This window comes from Manis javanica, chromosome 17 (assembly GCF_040802235.1).
Source record: "Manis javanica isolate MJ-LG chromosome 17, MJ_LKY, whole genome shotgun sequence".
NCBI lineage: Eukaryota > Metazoa > Chordata > Mammalia > Pholidota > Manidae > Manis > Manis javanica.
The window spans coordinates 47,480,549-47,499,401 of NC_133172.1; the positions used below are offsets into that span (position 1 = coordinate 47,480,549).

Consider the following 18,853-nt stretch of genomic DNA (forward strand, 5'->3'; position numbering starts at 1 on the left):
GCCTGGGGGTTTGGGGCAGGGGGTTGGCAATAGGTGTATCTGATGAGGGAAGTGGAAACTTCCAATCGTCTGCCCCAGGGCTTCTGGGATAGAGGATGAAGGGGAGATCCTGGGAAAGACTGTTAGGCCCTCTAGCCCTCCCTTCCTCCCTCATACCAACCCAATACTGTCCCTTTAGGATAGGGCCTGTGTTGGCAGTCCAGAGTATCACTACACGGGCACTGGATAACAGAACTAGAAATCCACAAAATGGAGAGGGCCAGAAAGGAAAGAGACCCATGAGGTCGGGTGCAAAGATGCAGCCACCACCACTGGGACCAGATAAACCTTTGAAAACCTGGAGGCAGGCATAGGACAAATGAACAGAGATGTTCTACACATGGCAGGTGGGAGGGCAATCTCAAGGGAGCTGGTTACCCTGAGTGTTTACAATACAGATTGGATAGTGTGGGGTCCAGAAACATCTAGGGACAGAAATCTCTAGATAGCAGCAGTCCTAGATTAAATTCCCACTGTGTCTGAAGGACTTTATTTAAAAAATCTATCTTTATTGAGATGTAATGCATATACCATAAAATTCACCCATTTAAAATGTGTAGTTCAGTGGCTTTTAATATAATCACACAGTTGTATAACCCTCATGACAATCTAAGTTAAAAACATTTGTATAATGCCCATTAGCTGTCACGGCATCCCCTGCCCTGCCCAGCCCTAAACCTACTTTCTGTCTCTAGATCTGAAGGTCTCTTGGCACTGCAAAGGTTACAAATTTAGTCAATGTTTATTTTTTCTTTGTTATTCATGGGAAAATGTGAAGACAGGGAAGAGCGCCTTAGGCTTTGCCCTCACGTTTTTACAGTTGTCAGGGATAAGGCCTGTGGTTAATAGTTCCAGCTGTCACTTAACAGCTATGTCAGCTTAGGCATGTTACATACTCTCTGAGCCTCATCTCATCTCTAAAATGGGGTAACAATTGTATTTATCTCATAAGATTGCTCTCAGGATTAAATGACAAAATGAGAAGAATCTAGTGAACAGCCTGGCCCACAGAAAAGGATCATAAATGTTTGTCATTATTGTTCTTATGCTATATGGCAAAGAACACAGAAGGTGCTTTGGGGCCTGAGGAGATCTGGGAAGGCTTTAGGAGGAGTATGTGTGTGTGTGTGTGAGAGAGAGAGAGGGGTGCTCAGACAACACAGGCAAAGTTGGGTGGGTGCATTCCAGGTAGAAAGTGCAGCATAAACAATAAACAAGGGGTGCCAAGAATACATGTGACAGAAAGCAAGGAGCGGTGGATGATGTGCTTGGGAGAGACCAGCCAAGGGAGCCCAGCAGATGGGGAAGAAAGCAGATGGCCACAGCTGGGGAAGAGGCAGGCATCTGGGATGCAGGAGAGTGAACAAGTTAAGAGCTTGTCCATGGGTCAGCACCTGATTGGGTAGAATGGCAGAAATGGCCTTCCTGAGCTGCATTCAGGGCTGAAGGAGGAAGGAATCTGACCAGGACAGATGGGCGTGGGCATTCCAGGTGGAGGAGCCAGTTTGAGACTAGACTTGTAATCAGGTGATTTGTACAGGCCAGTACAGGCCAGTACAGGAAGGCTGTGATGCATCTGGATGGCCTTGAATGCCACATTAAGGACTTTGCAGCTTATTGAGGTGAGAGAAGTCTGGAAAGTTTGGGGCATTTGTCACCCTTACTGTCTGAGCAGTACTGCAGAGGGTATGCAAGGTTTAGGATGGAGTGAGGGCAATGACTATGGGTCTCATCACTAGGGCCACTGAGGCACAGAGCCCCAATTTTATTTTTAATTGATTCATGTTGGTAAAGAATGGGAAGCTGAGAGAAGGCTGGGAAAGGGGCAGGGGAATGAGGACCACCCCCACTGTATGATCTCAGTGGAAAAGGCTGCTGTGAGTAGATTTTGCTGCCAGAAGAGCCACAGAGATGGGCCCCATGAGTCACTGCTCAGTCCTGCAAGCTCAGCCCACAGAACTTGCTGCGGTCAGAGGTCCAGGCTGGCTCCAGGCCCAGCCCCAGTGCTCCCCACTAAGGCCTCAATCTGTCCCCGTTTCTGTCTGTATCTTTGCCATCCTGGGACTGTTCATCCTGCCGTTCTCCCCCTCTGTGTCACTTTCAAACTGTGCCTCTGAATCTGTCTCCATTTGTGGCTCTGGCTTGCATCTGCTCATGGATATAGAGCCTCTGGTAGGCAGACATAGTAGACCAGTCTTGGATACCCCTAAGCATTTATTGTGTGTCAGGTCCTGTGCTGGGTGCTAGAAGTACAGAAGTGGACAACACACAGTCTTTATTTTCATGGAGCTTACAATGCACATTCTACATGGAGTGAATAAACCAAGGCATGGCCCTGCCCCTGAATTTGTCTGTCTGCCTGTGCTCAAGAGTGCTGGTGTCAGCTATGGCCTGTGGCTTGAAGCCTTTTATTTGCCTCTGGCACTGGAGGGTTATATGTGCCACCAGGTCCCCTCAGCTCTTAGTGCTCCTGGGGGGCCTGGTTAGTGGGTGGGTGTGGGCAGCAGAAGTGGAGAGCAGGAGCAGGAGGCAGTGACTCAGTGGGGCGGCCCTGGGACAGTTAGGGAGGGAGCCAAGGCTGGCTGGTCCCGATGCTCACCGAAGCTGGAGGACGGTGTGGGTTGGGGATGATCAGGACAACTCCAGTGCTCCTCCCTGGCAGCCAGAAGAGCTCATGAATGCTCCTTGGTAACTAGTCTGAGAGTCTGGACTCGGGTGCTGATGTGGCAGCTGGGGTGGGGGATTAGGGGGAGGATGGCTTTTGTTTCCACTGTGCCTGCTTCGAATGATGCCTAGGTTCCTGCCTCTGGCAGCCTCCCTGGGCTCATGATGGAGGTGCCTGCCTTAGAGCCAGGGAAGCCATTACACCCACTGCCCCCTCCACCCAGGAACGAAGGGCTTAAGCATGTTGTGGGGCACAGCGCCTTATTTGGGCCACATAGTCTATCTTCTTACAATCTTCCTATGAATTTTGGGGAGTGTCAGGCCAGGCTCACATTCCCCAAATGGACCTCATACCTGAGAGCTGGAAGGGAGCTCACAGGTCAACTATTCACCAGTTCAGGATCCCGATTGCTGGTGAAATGAGGCGCAGGGTACAAACCCAGCCCAAGTGCGGACAACAAGTGGACATTTGACATAGGGGGTCCTAGTCCTTATGGCAATCCCAGGAGAAAGGAATGACTTTTTGTTGTTGTTGTTGTTACAGGTGAGGAAGGTGAGGCTCAAAGAGAACTGAGTTACTGGAGCTCATCCAGCCGGTAAGTGGAGGAACAAGCCTGGGTTAATGTCTCTGGCTCCACGACCCCAGCCTGAGTCCCAGCTTCCTTGGCTGGACCTTGTGCGCAGTTGATGCTGGGGTGGGGGTGGAGTGTGGGGTGTGTTGGGAGCGGGGAGATGTACGTGAAAGTGCCAGGAATGCTAAGTATTGAGGGTCTGGGCCTGTTGGATTGGTGGATTCTGGCAGGCCTAGGACAGCTCCCACTCCAAAGGCCTCCCATCCCCTTCCCGCCCTCCCTTCCCAGTCCTCCATGCCCTCAGGGGATCATACAACTTCTCCTGGGGCCTGGGCCTTGGACTGAAAGGAAGATGGGGCCTGCCTGCAATGGAGAAGCCCTCCTTGAACATACCCCTACGGCTTCCAGCAGCCGCAAGTAGCTGGTCTGGGCTTATGGAGTCTCTCTTTCCGGGGGTTTCCCGGACCCTGGGCCCAGACTTTCCTTCTCCCCGCTGACGGGAATGGCTGCTCCCTGTTTGGCTGAGGGAGGCTGGGGCAGGCCTCCCCCTATACGGCATTCGTCCAAGAGCAGATGCCCCCGCAAGCCCCTCTGCCCCAACTTCTAGGCCGACTCACACGCTCACGCACCTTCGGGCACCTACACAGCCTTCCCCAGCGGGGGCTGCTCCGGCGCCCTCGGGCAGGCCCAGGGAGTAGGCACGCTGGGCGGGCAGTTGGTGGCTGCCCCGCAGTCTGAGAAGCCGAGTCAGTTAGCAAGTCCTGGGGTGGGGGTGGAGCCGAGCCTTCCGGCCCGGTGCTGGGGGTGAAGGAGGACGGAGGCGGGGCCAGCGCATAGGGGGCTTCAGCCCGCGCCTTCGTGCTTTAGGACCGCCTTAGGAGGTTGCTGTCGGACCGGCTGAAGGGCTGTGGTTCTATCCTGCGGCGCCCAGGGGGCGGAGCGGCGACGCGTCCTTGGTCTCCCTGCTTTCCCACCCCGTGGTCGGGGGCGGTGCGCTGTACCCGCCGTCGAGGCAGCGGCGTGGTAAATCCGAGAACTGCAGCGGCCCCAGGGCCTCGTGGTAACCCGCCACGGGCCGGCGGGTGGGCGAGGGGGAGCGACCGAGGCCCGGGGCGAAGCCAGGGCCCTGCTGGGTCGGGTGAGGCCGAGCACAGGGCAGCGCTGTGCTTCTGCCGAGACGGTACCATCAGCAGGGCCGACCAAACATGGCGGTGAGTGCGCGTCTGGGCGTGGGGCCCAGCCAGCGAGGGCCTACATGAGCGCGAACTGCGGGGCCTGCTTAGAAAGGAGACCCTTCCCTGTTCCCCCTTCTCAGGCCTGAACAGCGGCAGCATTTGCACTTCCAATACCCCGGCACCAAGACGGGCACCTCCTACGGCTTAGTACCTTCTGCCTGCGTTATCCTCCGAACCCTGTTCTCTCCGACTATCTTCAACCCATTTCCTGGATGAGCTGAGGCCTCAGTTTATCACGTGGGCCTAGCCCTTCTCCCACTTGACCCCAACCGGCCCACCCTTAAGGAGGGGGCTAATGGAAGGGCCCCTGGAGGATGGGGGTGAATCCCCAGACTCCCAGGGCCACGCCACCGACTGGAGATGTGCTGTGTGTAGTTTCACGGACGCTTGGGGTGAAGAAGAACCTGCTCCCCAGATGCAGGTTAAGGACCCCAATCCTCCAAGACCACCAGCAGGGGCAGCCCAGGGGGAAAGGCTGCAGGGCAGGCCCCTGCATGCAGAGCTTCAGTCACCCCCAGGACAAATGGCTGCAGATAGGTCAGGGGATGGCCAGAGGGGCACATTAGAAGATTCCTCAGTCCAGTCAGAGGAACCAGCCCCCTCTGGAGAGGAGAGCATCCTATGTCCAATGTCCTCCCACCTCAGCCTGGCACAGGGCAAGAATGACAGCCTAGGGGGAGGCTTGGCAGGGGACCCAGTTCTAGTAAGGGCAGTGCCAGCCCACTTAGGTCCTGGGGGGTTGGACAGCAACCCTGTTGATCTTGAAGACCCTTTGTCTGAGACATCGTCAGAGCTGCTGGAGGCAGGTAAGGGAGGCTAGGCCAGGGAGGTCTTGGAAGGGGAGAGGGATTGCCTGGAGGTGGGTGCCAAGACTTGGGGAGGGCTCTGACTCTACTTGGGCTGAAGCCTAGGCCCAAGGAGGGCTCTCTGGGTAAGAGGCCCAACACAGACCCAAGCCATTTTCCTTCCCAAGACCCCAGCGAATGCAACCTCCCTAAGGCCACTGACTACCTCCTGGCCCAAGACCTCGCCTGGGAGCTACTGGCCAGTAGCATGGCTGCCCTGCCAGGTAGCTGGGACAGATTAGAGGCTGTTGAGGTGGGGTGAGTTGATTGGGCAGGTGTTCACTGGCTTTTCCCCACAGGGACACGGGATGTGGAAGGCCGGGCAGTGCTCCTTCTGTGTGCCCATAGCCCTGCATGGCTTCACCCCAAGTGCAGAAGCCGTGAACTCATCCTCCTCCTCCTCTACCTTCGGAGCATCCCCAGGTTGGGGGGAGGAGGTTGGAGAATGGAGCCTGAGCCCGAAAAGGCAGGGTTGGGGAATTAGATACTGAATTGAAGCCTGCCCTCTAGGCCCGAAGTACAGGCTCTGGGACTGACTGTGCTAGTGGATGCCCGAATTTGTTCCCCAAGCTCTTTCCTTTTCTGGGGGCTCAGCCAGTTGCAAGTGAGTACAGGGCTGTAGCTTTCTCTGCCTCCAATATTCCTTTGTATGTAGGCTTGGGGATAGGGCTAAACTCATATTCCTTGCAGGAAACCGCCCCAGGGTCAATACACCAGGTGTTGCTACTGGGAAGGATGCCAGAGGAGGTGCCTCCAGGGCTGCAGGTACTGAGCCATTTTGGCCAGGGGGTGGGTGTGGGGTGCTTCCCCACAAGGCCCGAGTTACTACACCTTTTTCTGCAGCTAGAACACCTGCCCTCTCATCAGAGCCTGCTGACCCACATCTCCACCTCAGTCTTGCCCACTTCAATGGGAGGTGGCCTGCCTTACTGCCACCAGGCCTGGCTGGACTTCCGGATGGTCAGTGCACTGGGTGGGGCATAGGGTGGGTAGACATAAGGTGGGCTGGCTTCAACAATACCAAGATGACTGCAGTGACCTGGGATCCAAGGTGACTGGGACCAGCACTGTGCTCTGTCATGCCTGCCCCTTCTAATAGCGTCTGGAAGCCCTACTGCATAGCTGCCAGCTGGTTTGTGCCCAGCTCCAGGGGGCCATTGAGAGCATGAAGGCTGTGCCCCAGCCCATGGAGTCTGGGGTGAGTATCCCCTCCCAGCACTTCCCCAAATGTTCCCTGTCTCCCTCCTTTTCTTTGCCCACTTCCACTGCCTTTTTCCCTTAATCACAGGAAGTGAGTCAGCTGCTACAGCAGGCACGGGTGTTGATGCAGCATGTGCTAGACTCGCCACAACTGGCATGGCTGCAATGCCAGGGTGGGTTGGAGCTGGCATGGCTGAAGCAAGAGGTCCCAGAAGTGACCCTGAGCCCAGACTACAGGTAGGTGGAAGCCCAAGTTCCAGATCTGTCCCATATATCCCACAATATCCCATATCAAGGACTCAGCTGGGTGGCTCAGAACTACCCAGGATTGTGGTCCCAGGACAAGGTGGAGTGGAGCAAGATAACTGGCAGGGCCCCTAAGAGCATGTATCCTGCACCAGGCCGGCGGTGGACAAGGTCGATGAGCTGTATGGCCATGTGGATGGACTGCTGCACCAACTGACCTTGCAGAGTAACCGGCGAGTACAGGCACTGGAATTGGTCCAGATGCTGGAGGCCCAGGAGGGCGAGCTGCACCAGGTGGGAGCTGTCTGCCCTGAGGGCCTTGTCCCTGATCTGAAGCATGACCCCCACCCCACAACAGCTCCCTTTTCCCTGCTTGTGCCACCCCAGATTGAAGTGTGGCTGCAGCAGGTTGGCTGGCCAGCACTCAAGGAGCCAAGGGAGCCTTCACTGGACATGCTGCTTCAGGCCCAAAGCTCTTTTCAGGAGGTGGATCAGGTTGCCCAGGTGGTTTAGTTACATATTCCTATATATTAGGTCACTTTGCCAGGGAAGAAGAATGCAGGGTGGGTAAAAGTTAGTCTATCATTTTCTTGCTTGTAATTTACAGTCCAACAGAGAATATCAGTTGTAATCAAAGGTTCAAAGTCATATATGTGTGTTTGCAAACTGAGGCAAAAGGTCTGGAGTGAAATAGTGCAGGTGGTTCTGAGTGTATAATAAAGACCTGACCCAGAAGGGGTGTTGGGCAAGCTTTCTTGAGATAGTGACTTTTGAGCTGAGAGCTAAAGAAGAGATCAAGGTTAACCAGGCTGAAGAGAGTTGGGGATAAGAGACATTCCAGGTTGAGGGAGCAAAAGCATGTGCAAAAGTCCTATGGCAGGAAGGAGCACTGTTTGCCTGAGGAACCGTAAGAAGGACAGTGAGGTTGAAATACAGAGCAGAAAAGGGAGGGAGAGTGGGTAAGATGAGGTAAAATGAGACTGAAAAAGTGGTCAGTGGCCAAGATTGCTGGGTCCCGTAGCAGTGTAAAATCAAAGCAAGGAAGTTGCATAATCAGATCTGTGTTCTAGGAAGATTACCCCAGGTTCTGAGTAGATAGTGACTTGGAGGATGGACATTGAAGAGGCAATTGCAGTGGTTCATGTGGAAATGCTGCTTGCTCTGGCCAGGGTGGTGGACTTGAGAAACTGGTGGGATTTGATGGTGGATGCATGAGAGGGTAAGAGGGAGAGGGAGGTTGCAAGGATGAATAGTACTGTTCCTGAGAGAGGGACCAGGAGACAAGGGCCCTCTGGGGGAAGGACATGCATCAATCCAGTCTTGGATGCACTTCAGAGATTACCAGGAAGGAATGAGATGAAGACCCTAGGGGATTGGGCCTAGAGCTCCAAGCAGAGATCCGGCTGTAGAGGGTCACTTGGTGGATTGGATGTGTGGATGACATTTGAAGCATGGTCACACAATATTGCCTAAGGAAAGAGAGTGGACTGTCTTAAGGAGCACCAGTGTTTAACAGCCTAGGTGAGGGATGGGAAGCAGGAGGATGGACCACCGGAGGACAAGGAGAATCAGGAGAGAGAGGGTTTGCTGCTGCTGAGTCAGATGATGCCTGAGAAGTGCCAGCCATGCTGGTGGAAGTGGGCTTGCAGCAGGCTGGTGAGGTGAAAAATGATGGTCATGAGGATAACACTTCCTCCAGGAAGTTTGGAGGTGGAGGGAAGGTCTTCAATCACACTAGAGGCCTGATACTGATTTGTAGGTATCTGTGGAAAGGACCTAGATTCAGGGCCTAGACCACCAGGCTCAGGCCTGCTGAGCCAAATCTTTGTCTCCAGGAGCAGGTCAGGCGAGGGGAGAAGTTTCTGCAGCCACTGGCTGGCTGGAAGGCAACTGAACTGGGCCCCACTGGGGCCCGCTTTCTGGCCCTCCAAGCCCAGCTGACTGACTTCTCTAGGGCCTTGGGCCAGTGGCGGCAGTGGCTGTCAGATGCTGAGAGGCTGTTGCAGTTATTCAAACAGGTGGGTGAGGGGCCCAGCCCTGCCTCCAGGCAGTCAGTAGAGCCAGAGGGGCGGCTGCCGGGCTCCACCACAGCCTGAGCTCTTCCTGGACAATCTGCCTGTTCTTTTTCTTTAGTCTGACCCCAAAATCCAACCACTGGGGATATAGCCTGAGGCGAACATCCTATGGGGATGAGGAGTAGAGAGAAGAGAAGGCTGGGTGGTCTTGGTGGGGTCTTCCTTCAGTGTCTATCTGGCCTTGGTGTTGCAGGCATCGACATGGGCTGAGGAGGGACAGCGGTTGTTGGCAGAGCTGGCACAGGAGCGCCCAGGGGTTGTGCTGCAGCGGCTGCAGCTTCATTGGACCAAGCACCCTGACTTGCCTCCTGCCCATTTCCGAAAAATGTGGGCTCTGGCTACAGGGCTGGGCTCTGAGGGTATCCGCCAGGAGTGCTGCTGGGCCTGGGCGCGGTGCCAGGACACCTGGCTGGCCCTGGACCAGAAGCTAGAGGCCACACTGAAGTTCCCACCGACAGGCAGCACAGGTAGCCTGTGTGTCAGCCGGGTTCCGACTGTAGCTGCCACTCCTCCCCTGAGGAAGGCATACAGCCTTGATCGGAACCTGGGGCAGAGTGTCCGAGTGTCTGCCCACCACTGCCACCTTGTGGCCAGACCAGAGGCTAGTGGTGGTGTCCAGCCAGGGTCTTCCCCCACCATGCATCCACCGGGCAACTCTGACTCCAGGAACCCCAACAGGTGCAGGCAGTGGGCAGGGTAGGGAGGGCAGTGGCAGGATCGATGTCTTGGGTCCTGACTCCATCCATCTGTTAGACTCCAGCTGGTGCTGGCAGAGATGGTGGCTACAGAGCGGGAGTATGTCCGTGCCCTCAACTATACCGTCCAGAACTACTTTCCTGAGCTGGATCGCCCCGATTTGCCCCAGGGCCTGCGCGGCCAGCGTGCCCACCTCTTTGGCAACCTGGAGAAGCTGCGGGACTTCCATTGCCACTTCTTCCTGCGTGAACTGGAGGCCTGCACCCGGCACCCGCCCCGGGTGGCCCATGCCTTCCTGCGCCACGTAAGCCCCACAGGCCACGCAGCCTCCTGCTGATTCTGCCACACTCATCAAAGAGCTCTCAGGCCCATGCTTGGTGCCAGGCCCTGTGCTGGCTATAGCTCTGAGCAAGACCAGCAAGGTCCTGTAGTTCAGTAGAAGACACATAAAAGCCATAATGGTAATTCCAGATTATAGTTGGGGCTAGGAGGAAAATAATCAGGATAGATAGATGGTTGTGAGTTAGCTGTGGGGCAGGGCTACCCTCTTTAAAGAGAGCAATTATAAAGACCTCTTTGAGATGCTAATGTTGGGGCTGAGGCCAAAGGGAGGGGCTGGAGTCAGAGCATTCCATCCAGAGGAAATATCAAGTGTAAATCTCTGGGGTAGGAGAGAGGCCCAGTGGTCCAAGAAGAGGCAGGTTGAGGTGACTGAGTGTAGTAAGAGGAGTCCAAAGCGAGGTAGTTCTCAGAGCTGTGGGAGGAGCCGAGGCCCTGTGGGCAAGTCCCCCCTCGGCAATGTGCCTGTTCTTGCCAGTTTACTCCTTATTCAAAACAGGACAGACTGATCTGTAGGGAGGGGTCCCCCTGGGAGCCCTCTGTTGGCATTTTGGTTCTCTCAAGCTGAGTTTGCCCCAAGGGGGCTAGACTTTGGGATCTGGCCGCCTTGTACTCAGTCTGAGCAGTACGTCCTCACAGCGGGTGCAGTTTGGGATGTATGCACTCTACAGCAAGAATAAACCTCGCTCTGATGCCCTGATGACTAGCTTCGGTCATGCCTTCTTCAAGGTAGGTGAGCCTGAGAACGGTGGGGGAGGAGGAGATTGAGGGAGTACTCTGAAGCCCCCTGGTGGTCTGCCGCCTGCTTGGCAGGACAAGCAGCAAGCACTAGGGGACTACCTGGACTTGGCCTCCTACCTGCTGAAGCCCATCCAGCGCATGAGCAAGTATGCGCTGCTGCTGCAGGAGCTGGCACGGGCCTGCGGTGGGGGTGTGCAGGACCTGAGTGCCCTGCAGGCTGCCCAGAACCTTGTGCGGTTCCAGCTGCGACACGGCAATGACCTGCTAGCCATGGACGCCATCCAGGGTTGTGATGTGAGTCATCCCAGGCCACCATGGTCAGGTGCAGAGGGTGTGAAGGAATGGGGCAGGAGAGGCTGGGCGCCAACCAGTCCCCAACTTGGCAGGTTAACCTCAAGGAACAGGGGCAGCTGGTACGACAGGATGAATTCATAGTGCGCACTGGGCGCCACAAGTCCCTGCGCCGTGTTTTCCTCTTTGAGGAGCTGCTGCTCTTCAGCAAGCCTCGCCAAGGACCCACAGGCACCGAAACGTTTACCTACAAACGCTCCTTCAAAGTAGGCCCGTCCTGTCCCTTTTCCCCCATCCCTGCCCCCTACCCTTCCAATGTCTTACCAAGCTCTCCTCTGCCGGCCACACAGATGGCAGACCTGGGCCTCACTGAGTGCTGTGGGGATAGCAACCTGCGCTTTGAGATCTGGTTCCGTCGTCGCAATGCCAGGGACACCTTTGTGCTGCAGGCTGCCAGCTTGGCCACCAAGCAGGCTTGGACAGCTGACATTTCCCGTCTGCTCTGGAGGCAGGCTGTCCACAACAAGGGTAGGTCCCTGTTCCCCCTTCATCCCACTCTTCCCTTCCTGGAGAGCTTATATTCCCCAGGGGCCCAGGGAGGACCCAGGGACCTGGAAACACTTAGGAGAGCAGAGGAGATCCAGCAGCAGCAGCCAGTACAGGGGACAGAGCTTCTAAGTTGAGCAGTTCTTACTGTGGACACAGTATTAACCTCTTGTGAGTATCAGAGGCCTCATCTATAAAAGGGGAATAATGACACCTGCCCACAGGATTATTTGACGGCCCAGGTGAAGAGAGAGTCTGGCACCAGAAAGGCTCAGTGCACAGGACAGTTAATATGCTGGGTATGGGTGCACCCAAGAGCAAGGCGAGTGTCCAGAGTTGACCCACCTATGCCCACTTTCCACCCAGAGGTGCGCATGGCTGAAATGGTATCCATGGGTTTGGGGAACAAGGCCTTCCAGGATATCACCCCCAATGAGGAAGCTATCAACGACCGCACCATCAACTACATCCTGAAGTGCAGAGGTAGAGGCAGGCTGTATGGGGTGGGATGAGCAAGACCTCTGTTAGCCTGGCCTGTGCTCAGGAGGACCTTGTCCCAGTGGGCTCTGGCTTGTCCTAACCTGGTCCTCTCTCTCATGCAGAAATTCGCTCTCGGGCTTCCATTGCTGTGTCCCCGTTTGACCATGACAGCTCCTACACGGGCACCTCAAGCTCCCTTCCTGGAGACCCTGCCTCTTGCTCTGTGCTGGGGTCCCTCAACCTGCACCTGTACAGAGACCTGACTCTTCTGGGTCTCCCCCGGCCCCTGTATTCCACCTTCACAGAGGAAGTAGCACTGGAGGCTAAGGTGGAGCTGGACAGCCAGCTGTCTTTGAGTAGGTCTGGGCTTAGCCAGAGGCAGGAAGTTCATGGCCTAGGGCCTGGGCCTCCCCTGCTGACAACCTACCATCTCCCCACAGCTCCTGAGGACTCAGAGGTCTCATCTCAGTGCCCTTCAGCCAGTGGCTCCAGTGGCTCTGATAGCAGCTGTGTGTCAGGGCAGGCCCTGGGCAGGGGCCTCGAGGACTTGTCCTACGTGAGTGCCCTTTTGCCCTATAATCACCAGCCCCTCCGCAGCCCAGCCTGGGCCTATGGCTGCCTTTCCTTGGATGGAAATGGGGGTGGGTGGGCCAGAGCCATTCCTCAGAGACCTGACTTGGACCCTGTGGGGGGAAAATAAGTGTTTATGCCTAGTTTGGCATGCAGGTCTGAGCCTGGGCTCGAAGATGGGCAGTGGATCCAACAGCCTGTAGCTCCAAGAAACACCACCTCTCTTCGGATCTGCTGTGACCAAGGCAGGGCTGCCACCCAGGCCACCTTCTGTCCACAGGCACTGCCTTATTGACTACCCTTTTTGATGTCTGTGCCCATTGGCAGACTGGCAGGAGCCTCCTGGGCTCTTGGCTGCATGTCACCTTCTGTCCCCTCTCCGGCTCCCATCCCAGTTGTGAGCTATGATTAGGCTAAAGCAGAGGGTGGATGTTTCCATATTCTAATCTGTTGGGGCACCAAAAGGCCCCAGCCAATGACTGGGCTGTCACACCCCTCAAGAGGAACATAGGTGGGTTCCAGAAGCTGCTGCCCAATCCCTGGTCTCAAGGCCAAGCTCCTCAAACTTAGGAGCAAGTCCACCCCTATTGGACCCTCTCTTTTGCCTGGCCTGGCTCCCCAGGCTCAGCTCCTTATTTCCTGGTCAGTTTGGTTATATTGACTCAATACCTTTTGAATAGCTTTCTGTTAAGAGTTACCTAAAATTATTTTACTGTTGTTAGGTCTTTGGGGTCCCAGAGACTGAGTCCAGACCCTTGAGTTGTGATTTACTTTGTATTTGTTTATAATAAAAATAGATTGATATACACCCTCAGATGGACATGTACATTCTGGGGACATTCCCAGTAAAAAAGAGCCTTGGCAGGTGGGGGTATGTAGGGGCAGCGTCTCTGGGCTCCCTAGCCCTCTTGTAAGTACTTGCCCAGGACGGAGTAAGAGACAGATCTAGACAGGCCTCTCTGGATGAGCAGGTCCATGCAGCGGCCATATTTCCTGGCGAAAGGCAGTGTGAACTGGAAGGAGAGGCCAGTGTTACCCCGACTTACTGGATAGTGGTTTACTCCTACCTAGCTCTTTGTTGGGCAGGGTCCTCCCATCTGGGCAGGAGGGGGCAGTCAAATAGAATAAGGGGAAGGGCAAGGCCAGTTGTTGGGGACCTTTGATGTTCAGGCTCATTTATGCCCAAAGGCATCTTACAGGGCTGTGACTAGAAGTGGCTACCAGGGAATGGAGCAGAATAACCAGGGAATCAAAGATGTGTTTCCTGGACTGGTTTTCACTTTCTAGCCATAGCTATGACTTCACCTTTCTGATCAATAGACCAGCCAGAGACCTAACAGTAAGTGGCACATTTATGGTGAAAGGTGTTACAATGTACTCGATTACAGAAATACCAGGTTAATGCAAAATTAGCTACATCTTTTTCACTTACGTTAAAATAAAAATTTGAACTCTAAAATTTGGATGAATCACAAAACTCAGGTCATTCCTTTGCCCTTATTGAACATTTTCTTTGTAAAGGATGCTTTAAAGCAGCACATGTATGGAAGGAATGTGCAGAAGTGGTGACATCAGAGTTAAGTAGGTGCAGTTGGTATCACCCATTGAAAAGGTCTGACTTGCAGCAGTTTCTCTGATTTCAGCACCCCTAAAGCTTGGGCTCATATGATGTGTTTCCTAAGTGTGGGTTGTTAGTGATGAGGCAAAATTGGTATCAATGGAAGAAAACTACGAAAGCCAGTGGCGTGAATACTGCTTTTTTATCACTGGACTGGTTAATTTCAGCCATTTATTTCTCCTTCCCTGGGATCAGGGACCAGAAGTCTAGCTGCCTGCCTTGCTTTCTGGGCAGTGCTGGCCTGGCCCTCATGTGGCAAGACATGGCGTCCATCTGAGGTGTCCATAAGGTCTACACTCCTATTGGAGTGCAGGTGGCCCTCACCTCCACCCAGTTGTACAGGCATTCCTGGGTATGCTGGTCATTCTTGAAGCCGGTGATGGCCAGCAAATCCACCACAAACTGCTTGGGGCTGATGTGGAAGGTCTGCCGGGAGAGCACTTGGTCAGGCAGGGCCAGAGGCAGCTGCCCAACACATTAGCTCCCAGCCCCTCAGAGTGGGATAAAGAACAGGGGTTTCACTGGGCTTGCAGGAGCTGCAGGAGTTGGGAGGCACTATCACTCCAAACTGTCTCTTGGTCAAGGCTTGGTCTAGATAACACTGCCCTCCCTGTCTTTCTGTGTCTTCCCTTTTTGCCCCTGACCCACTCCCCTTACCTATAATCTTGGCTTACTTTTTCTTATCTTGTGCCACTTACTGTGGGGACAAGGGGACAGGTGGAGAAAGAACAGGACCTGGGACCTATCACACGTACCCACAGCTGGTTGGCCAGGGAGACCACCTTGGCAGTCATGGCTTTGGGGTCCTTCTGCCTGATGGAATCCAGGATGATGTCAGTCAGGAAACTGTGACATTTCTGTGCATAAAACATCTCTTCCCAGGACAGAGAGAAACTGAGGAAAGTCACCTCTGTGGAGGAGAGAGTGGATATGGTTAATCCCCCTGTGGCTAGGGCATTAATCTGGAATATGGGAGAGGTGTAGGGCTCCTGAGGGAGACTGTGTCCCTGAAGTACCCTGGGTGGGGGCTCAGACGTCTCTGCAAGGAAGTGCAGGGCCAGGCATGGTTCCAGAGCCTCACCTTGGGGCTGGAGGCTGGCTGTGGGCGGCATATGCTTGAGGTTATCCATCTGTGTAGTGTAGATGATGCTGTCCTCAAAGAACATGCAGGAGCCATCGCTGCCCACCACAGGGGGGTGGGTCACTTTGAGGATGACTCCTGTATTGTCCACCTCACTGGCTTCAGGAAGAGGCTTCTCACGGGCAGGGCTTTCTGTGAAAGCAACATGGGGAGGGGGTTCTCCTTTGCCACCTCAGAGCCCAAGCAGGGAAGGGATCTCTGCTGACAGACCAGTATGGTCAGTTACCCCAACCTTCCATTAGCTGCTGTCCCCAGCTTCTTAGAAGCAGCACCTTCTGCTGACAGAGGCCTGTCTTAACTCTCTCTTAATTGCCCTGGAATCATTTCAGAACTCCAAAATGTCTCCAAATTCATCTGTTGAACTAAAACTGGTATCAGTTAGAGCTGATAATAACCCAGCTGGGGACTGGAAATCTTTGTAAAATTGTAAAATGAGAGGAGTGTTTTGGGCAATCCTTTGATGCATGTCCCGTCTGAAGAGTACACTTGACAGACCAACATGGGGTTCACAGGTAGGGCCCATGATGGCCTGAGTCACTAAAAGGGAAAGTGACAGAATACTGTAGGAAGGACTTTGAGGGAGCAGGAGAAATGGCCATCATTGCAGTTCTCAGCACACTTCCCTGGGCTGTCTCACTTCCCCACCACATGTAACCCACCTCTTTCCTCAGCTCCTTTTCCTGTCCATCCCACCTGTTACCATCCACCTACCTCCTACAGTCACCCAAGCCAGAAACCTGGCCCCTCTTTGGTTAGATCTTTCCGTGTTTCCTCCCTTTGTTGCCTACTCTGCTTCACCTAGAATGATCTGACCCCTTGTAACACTTCCCTTCCTGCTGCTACATCTTTGCTCCTGGAGCCACCTTTCTGAATGCACACCTGACTGCGTGCTCTTTTGTTTAGAATGTTTCAGTGCCCTCCTCCCCATAAGATAAGAACAAAGTGCCAGGTACCGATTGGCCCACAGACCTGTCCTGATTACTTTCATCTTCAACCTATTCCCATCACGTCTCCACATGCAGCCTGGCCCCCAGCTAGACCAAAGTTCTGTTTCCACAAGCACGTGAGGCTTCTCCTTTCCTCCCCTGCTGACTTCCCAGCTCCCAACCTCTTTGTGCTCCTATTACTTCCTAGACACTTTCCCATATGCTTTATATGGTTTTTCAGCCCCTCAAGTTGTGCCAGTGTGCCTGCCAGTCATCTCTGTTGCTTAGCACAGAGTTATTACTTGTGAGTGGATGGTTTGAGTCCCTCCCACCCTCCATGCCACCTTGTCACTAACTGTGCAGTCTTGGCCAAAGTTTGTTTTCTCTGTTATAAATGAGACTTAGATCCAGGATGGAACAGGACTCACCTTTCTCCTTTGGCCTCTGCTTCCCCAAGACCTTCAGGGTGACGGCTCTTTTCGTGGGGAAGTATGGCTTAGAGGTTGGCTCTGGCCCCTTATCTTTGGCTCTAGCTCCAGCCCCAGCCCCTGCTTGTGGACCTGGTTCCTTCTTGGAGGCTGTGGAATAGCCTTTCCAGAAAGCTGAGGCGCTGAGCTGGGAAGCAGCCTCACTTCTTGAGGGGAGCTGCAGGACAGCTTCCTCCAAGGAGCTGCTCCAGGGGGCTGGCAGTGTCTGGAATTCCCACTCCTTGCAATTGACCATGTCCCACTCCTTCACCAGGGAGATGAGTTTTTGCATGGGGGTGATAGGAGGGTCTTTGGGTTCAGATTTCTGTGTGAGGTCGACTGTGGTACACTTCTTTGGGGGACTCTCAGGGTGGGGTCCCCAGTATCTGGAGTTGGCACAAAGGCCAGGATACTGGAAGTATGTGCTGGGATACTCCCTCTTGGCACCTCGGCACAGGGACACCTGGATGGTCTGAGAGTACTGCTTAGCCTCCTCCATCTGGCTGGACCTAGCCAGGGTTCCCTTGGCCTTGTTCCACGGAGTCCTATCACTGCAGTCTTGGAGGTCCACCGGCATGCAGGCTGTGGTCTGGGGAGGGGGGACACAGCAGCTCTGGGCATGTTGTGCTCCCATGTCGAAGCCTTACCCAAGATCTAATAAGCTGGGTCTCCAGGACTTCACCTGCTCCCTCAGAACAATCCTGTCCCCAACATGGGTTAACCATTTGGGCTTTGCTTAGTCCGAGTGGAGGTAGTGCCAGACCAGGGGCCTCTCACATTCCAAAGGGACACACTATCGACATCCCAGGCCACAAGTGGCTGACACCTCTCTGTGCCATTTTCAAAGTTCAGAAACCAGTCACCATGCCAGGAACCCACACAGACCCTCTTTCATTTTGCATGCCCTTCAGTAGGAGAGCCTATGTGCACAAGCCCTGTGGTGGTATTCTTTGAGGACACCACCACCCAAAGAAGGCTGGGGCTTACTTCTTTGGTGTCTCTACTGAATTCCTCCAGTGACCCTGGACCTTCTGTCACCACATGCAGCCTCCTGATAGGAAAAGCTTCTTCATTTTCAGATTCTTTCTCCTGTATCCATGACCTGCAGACTCCAAAAAGGGTTGGTTAGTGAGCAGAAGCCTCCATTAGCTCATCAACTAGTTGGTCAGGTCTTCCCTTTGGCTGGGAGTTGACTCTAGAGAGCCTGGGAGAAGGGACTTTTCAAAGGATTTGCTTAGGTTACTGGCCAGTCCTACACATGCTCCACTCCCTTAACCCCAAGAAGAACAGGACCTACTGGGAGGAGGGACTTAGGACAGGATTCCTTAGAGGAATATAAAGGTCCAAACATGGTGTCTTGAGCAGTTTCCTTACTTGTATGCCTCACATTGGGCAAGGGCTTCTGAGAGGGACGGGATGTCGTATTCCTCTACCTCTTGGCAGAAGAGGGGCCATTCCCTGCAAACAAGGAAATGTTGGACTGGACAACTGGGGTAGGAGTGTAGGTGGAGACATAACCTTTCAGAGGTGCTACCTTGAACAGCAGTTTACTTGGAAATTATATAACCTCCTCCCTGAAGGCTGCAAACTTAAGTTTCCTTTGTTGCAGAGGGATGGGATTTCATCCTTCTGTCACTTACTGAAATTCAGACGGTAAAAAGAGTTTTCCAAGTCTCAGGAAGTTGAGAATGTGTCTGAACATTTGGCCATCCCCGTGGATCATCAGGGCCTGTCCGTATGTGACCCAGTACACTCTCTGAGGGTTGGCCAGCAGCTCCGGATACTACACAGGATGTGACACCAGACTCTGTTAGTTAAAGGGCTAGATCTTTAGTAAGAGGCAAGTCAGTCTTTGCCCCCTTAATGTTCCCAACCATTCCAGAGCAGAGGCTTTGGGATTTCCATCTCCCTGTTGTGTCAGCCACAGGGAGCCACAGTGGGGAGCAGAGCACCCAGGAAGAAGCACATCATCTCTGCTTAAAGTTTTGCTGGCCCCTAGACTACTCGCTCAAGCCATTTTTGACCTTGAGACCTCCTCCTTGGTCTAGGCTCTCAGACTGGCCTCCTCCCTACCCAAACTCCTAAGGGCCTTTCCAGCAATGCTGTTCATACAATAAGAGCACTGGGCCGTGGAGCAGGGGGTAGGTCTTGTTCTAAGCAGG

At 54.1% G+C, this 18,853-nt stretch overlaps 2 protein-coding genes across 8 annotated transcripts in view; one reads left to right on the forward strand and one right to left on the reverse strand.

The window, feature by feature from the left end:
• The first annotated feature begins 116 nt into the window (after positions 1-116).
• On the forward strand, positions 117-13,334 carry PLEKHG4 (pleckstrin homology and RhoGEF domain containing G4). 5 transcript variants are annotated; one of them, XM_073225375.1, is made up of 23 exons: positions 117-3,299; positions 3,564-4,486; positions 4,591-5,316; positions 5,484-5,579; positions 5,655-5,778; positions 5,866-5,959; positions 6,046-6,120; positions 6,199-6,315; positions 6,455-6,553; positions 6,644-6,792; positions 6,957-7,095; positions 7,189-7,305; positions 8,637-8,819; positions 9,070-9,554; positions 9,630-9,876; positions 10,551-10,640; positions 10,695-10,946; positions 11,039-11,209; positions 11,294-11,471; positions 11,856-11,972; positions 12,092-12,325; positions 12,410-12,525; positions 12,696-13,334. In XM_073225375.1, the coding sequence occupies exons 3-23, from the start codon at positions 4,806-4,808 to the stop codon at positions 12,699-12,701; spliced, it is 3,600 nt and encodes a 1,199-aa protein (XP_073081476.1). In that variant the 5' UTR covers positions 117-3,299; positions 3,564-4,486; positions 4,591-4,805; the 3' UTR covers positions 12,702-13,334. The 5 variants fall into 5 exon arrangements, with proteins under 5 accessions (XP_073081476.1, XP_073081475.1, XP_073081477.1 ...); XM_073225374.1 differs by having other exon boundaries at positions 4,143-5,316; XM_073225376.1 differs by having other exon boundaries at positions 3,564-5,316; positions 10,725-10,946; positions 12,696-13,333.
• A 1-nt stretch (position 13,335) lies between these two features.
• Positions 13,336-18,853, reverse strand: part of KCTD19 (potassium channel tetramerization domain containing 19) — a 29,202-nt gene continuing 23,684 nt past the window's right edge. For 2 of the 3 annotated variants that reach the window (XM_073225380.1, XM_073225382.1), the window contains 8 exons: positions 18,332-18,474; positions 18,066-18,149; positions 17,679-17,793; positions 16,653-17,280; positions 15,239-15,430; positions 14,913-15,067; positions 14,482-14,583; positions 13,336-13,552 (listed from right to left, as the gene is read on the reverse strand). In XM_073225380.1, coding sequence (XP_073081481.1) covers positions 13,439-13,552; positions 14,482-14,583; positions 14,913-15,067; positions 15,239-15,430; positions 16,653-17,280; positions 17,679-17,793; positions 18,066-18,149; positions 18,332-18,474 — 1,533 coding nt within the window. In that variant the 3' untranslated portion in view covers positions 13,336-13,438. The remainder of the gene's footprint in view (positions 13,553-14,481; positions 14,584-14,912; positions 15,068-15,238; positions 15,431-16,652; positions 17,281-17,678; positions 17,794-18,065; positions 18,150-18,331; positions 18,475-18,853) is intronic. The other variant, XM_073225381.1, reaches the window with a different exon arrangement.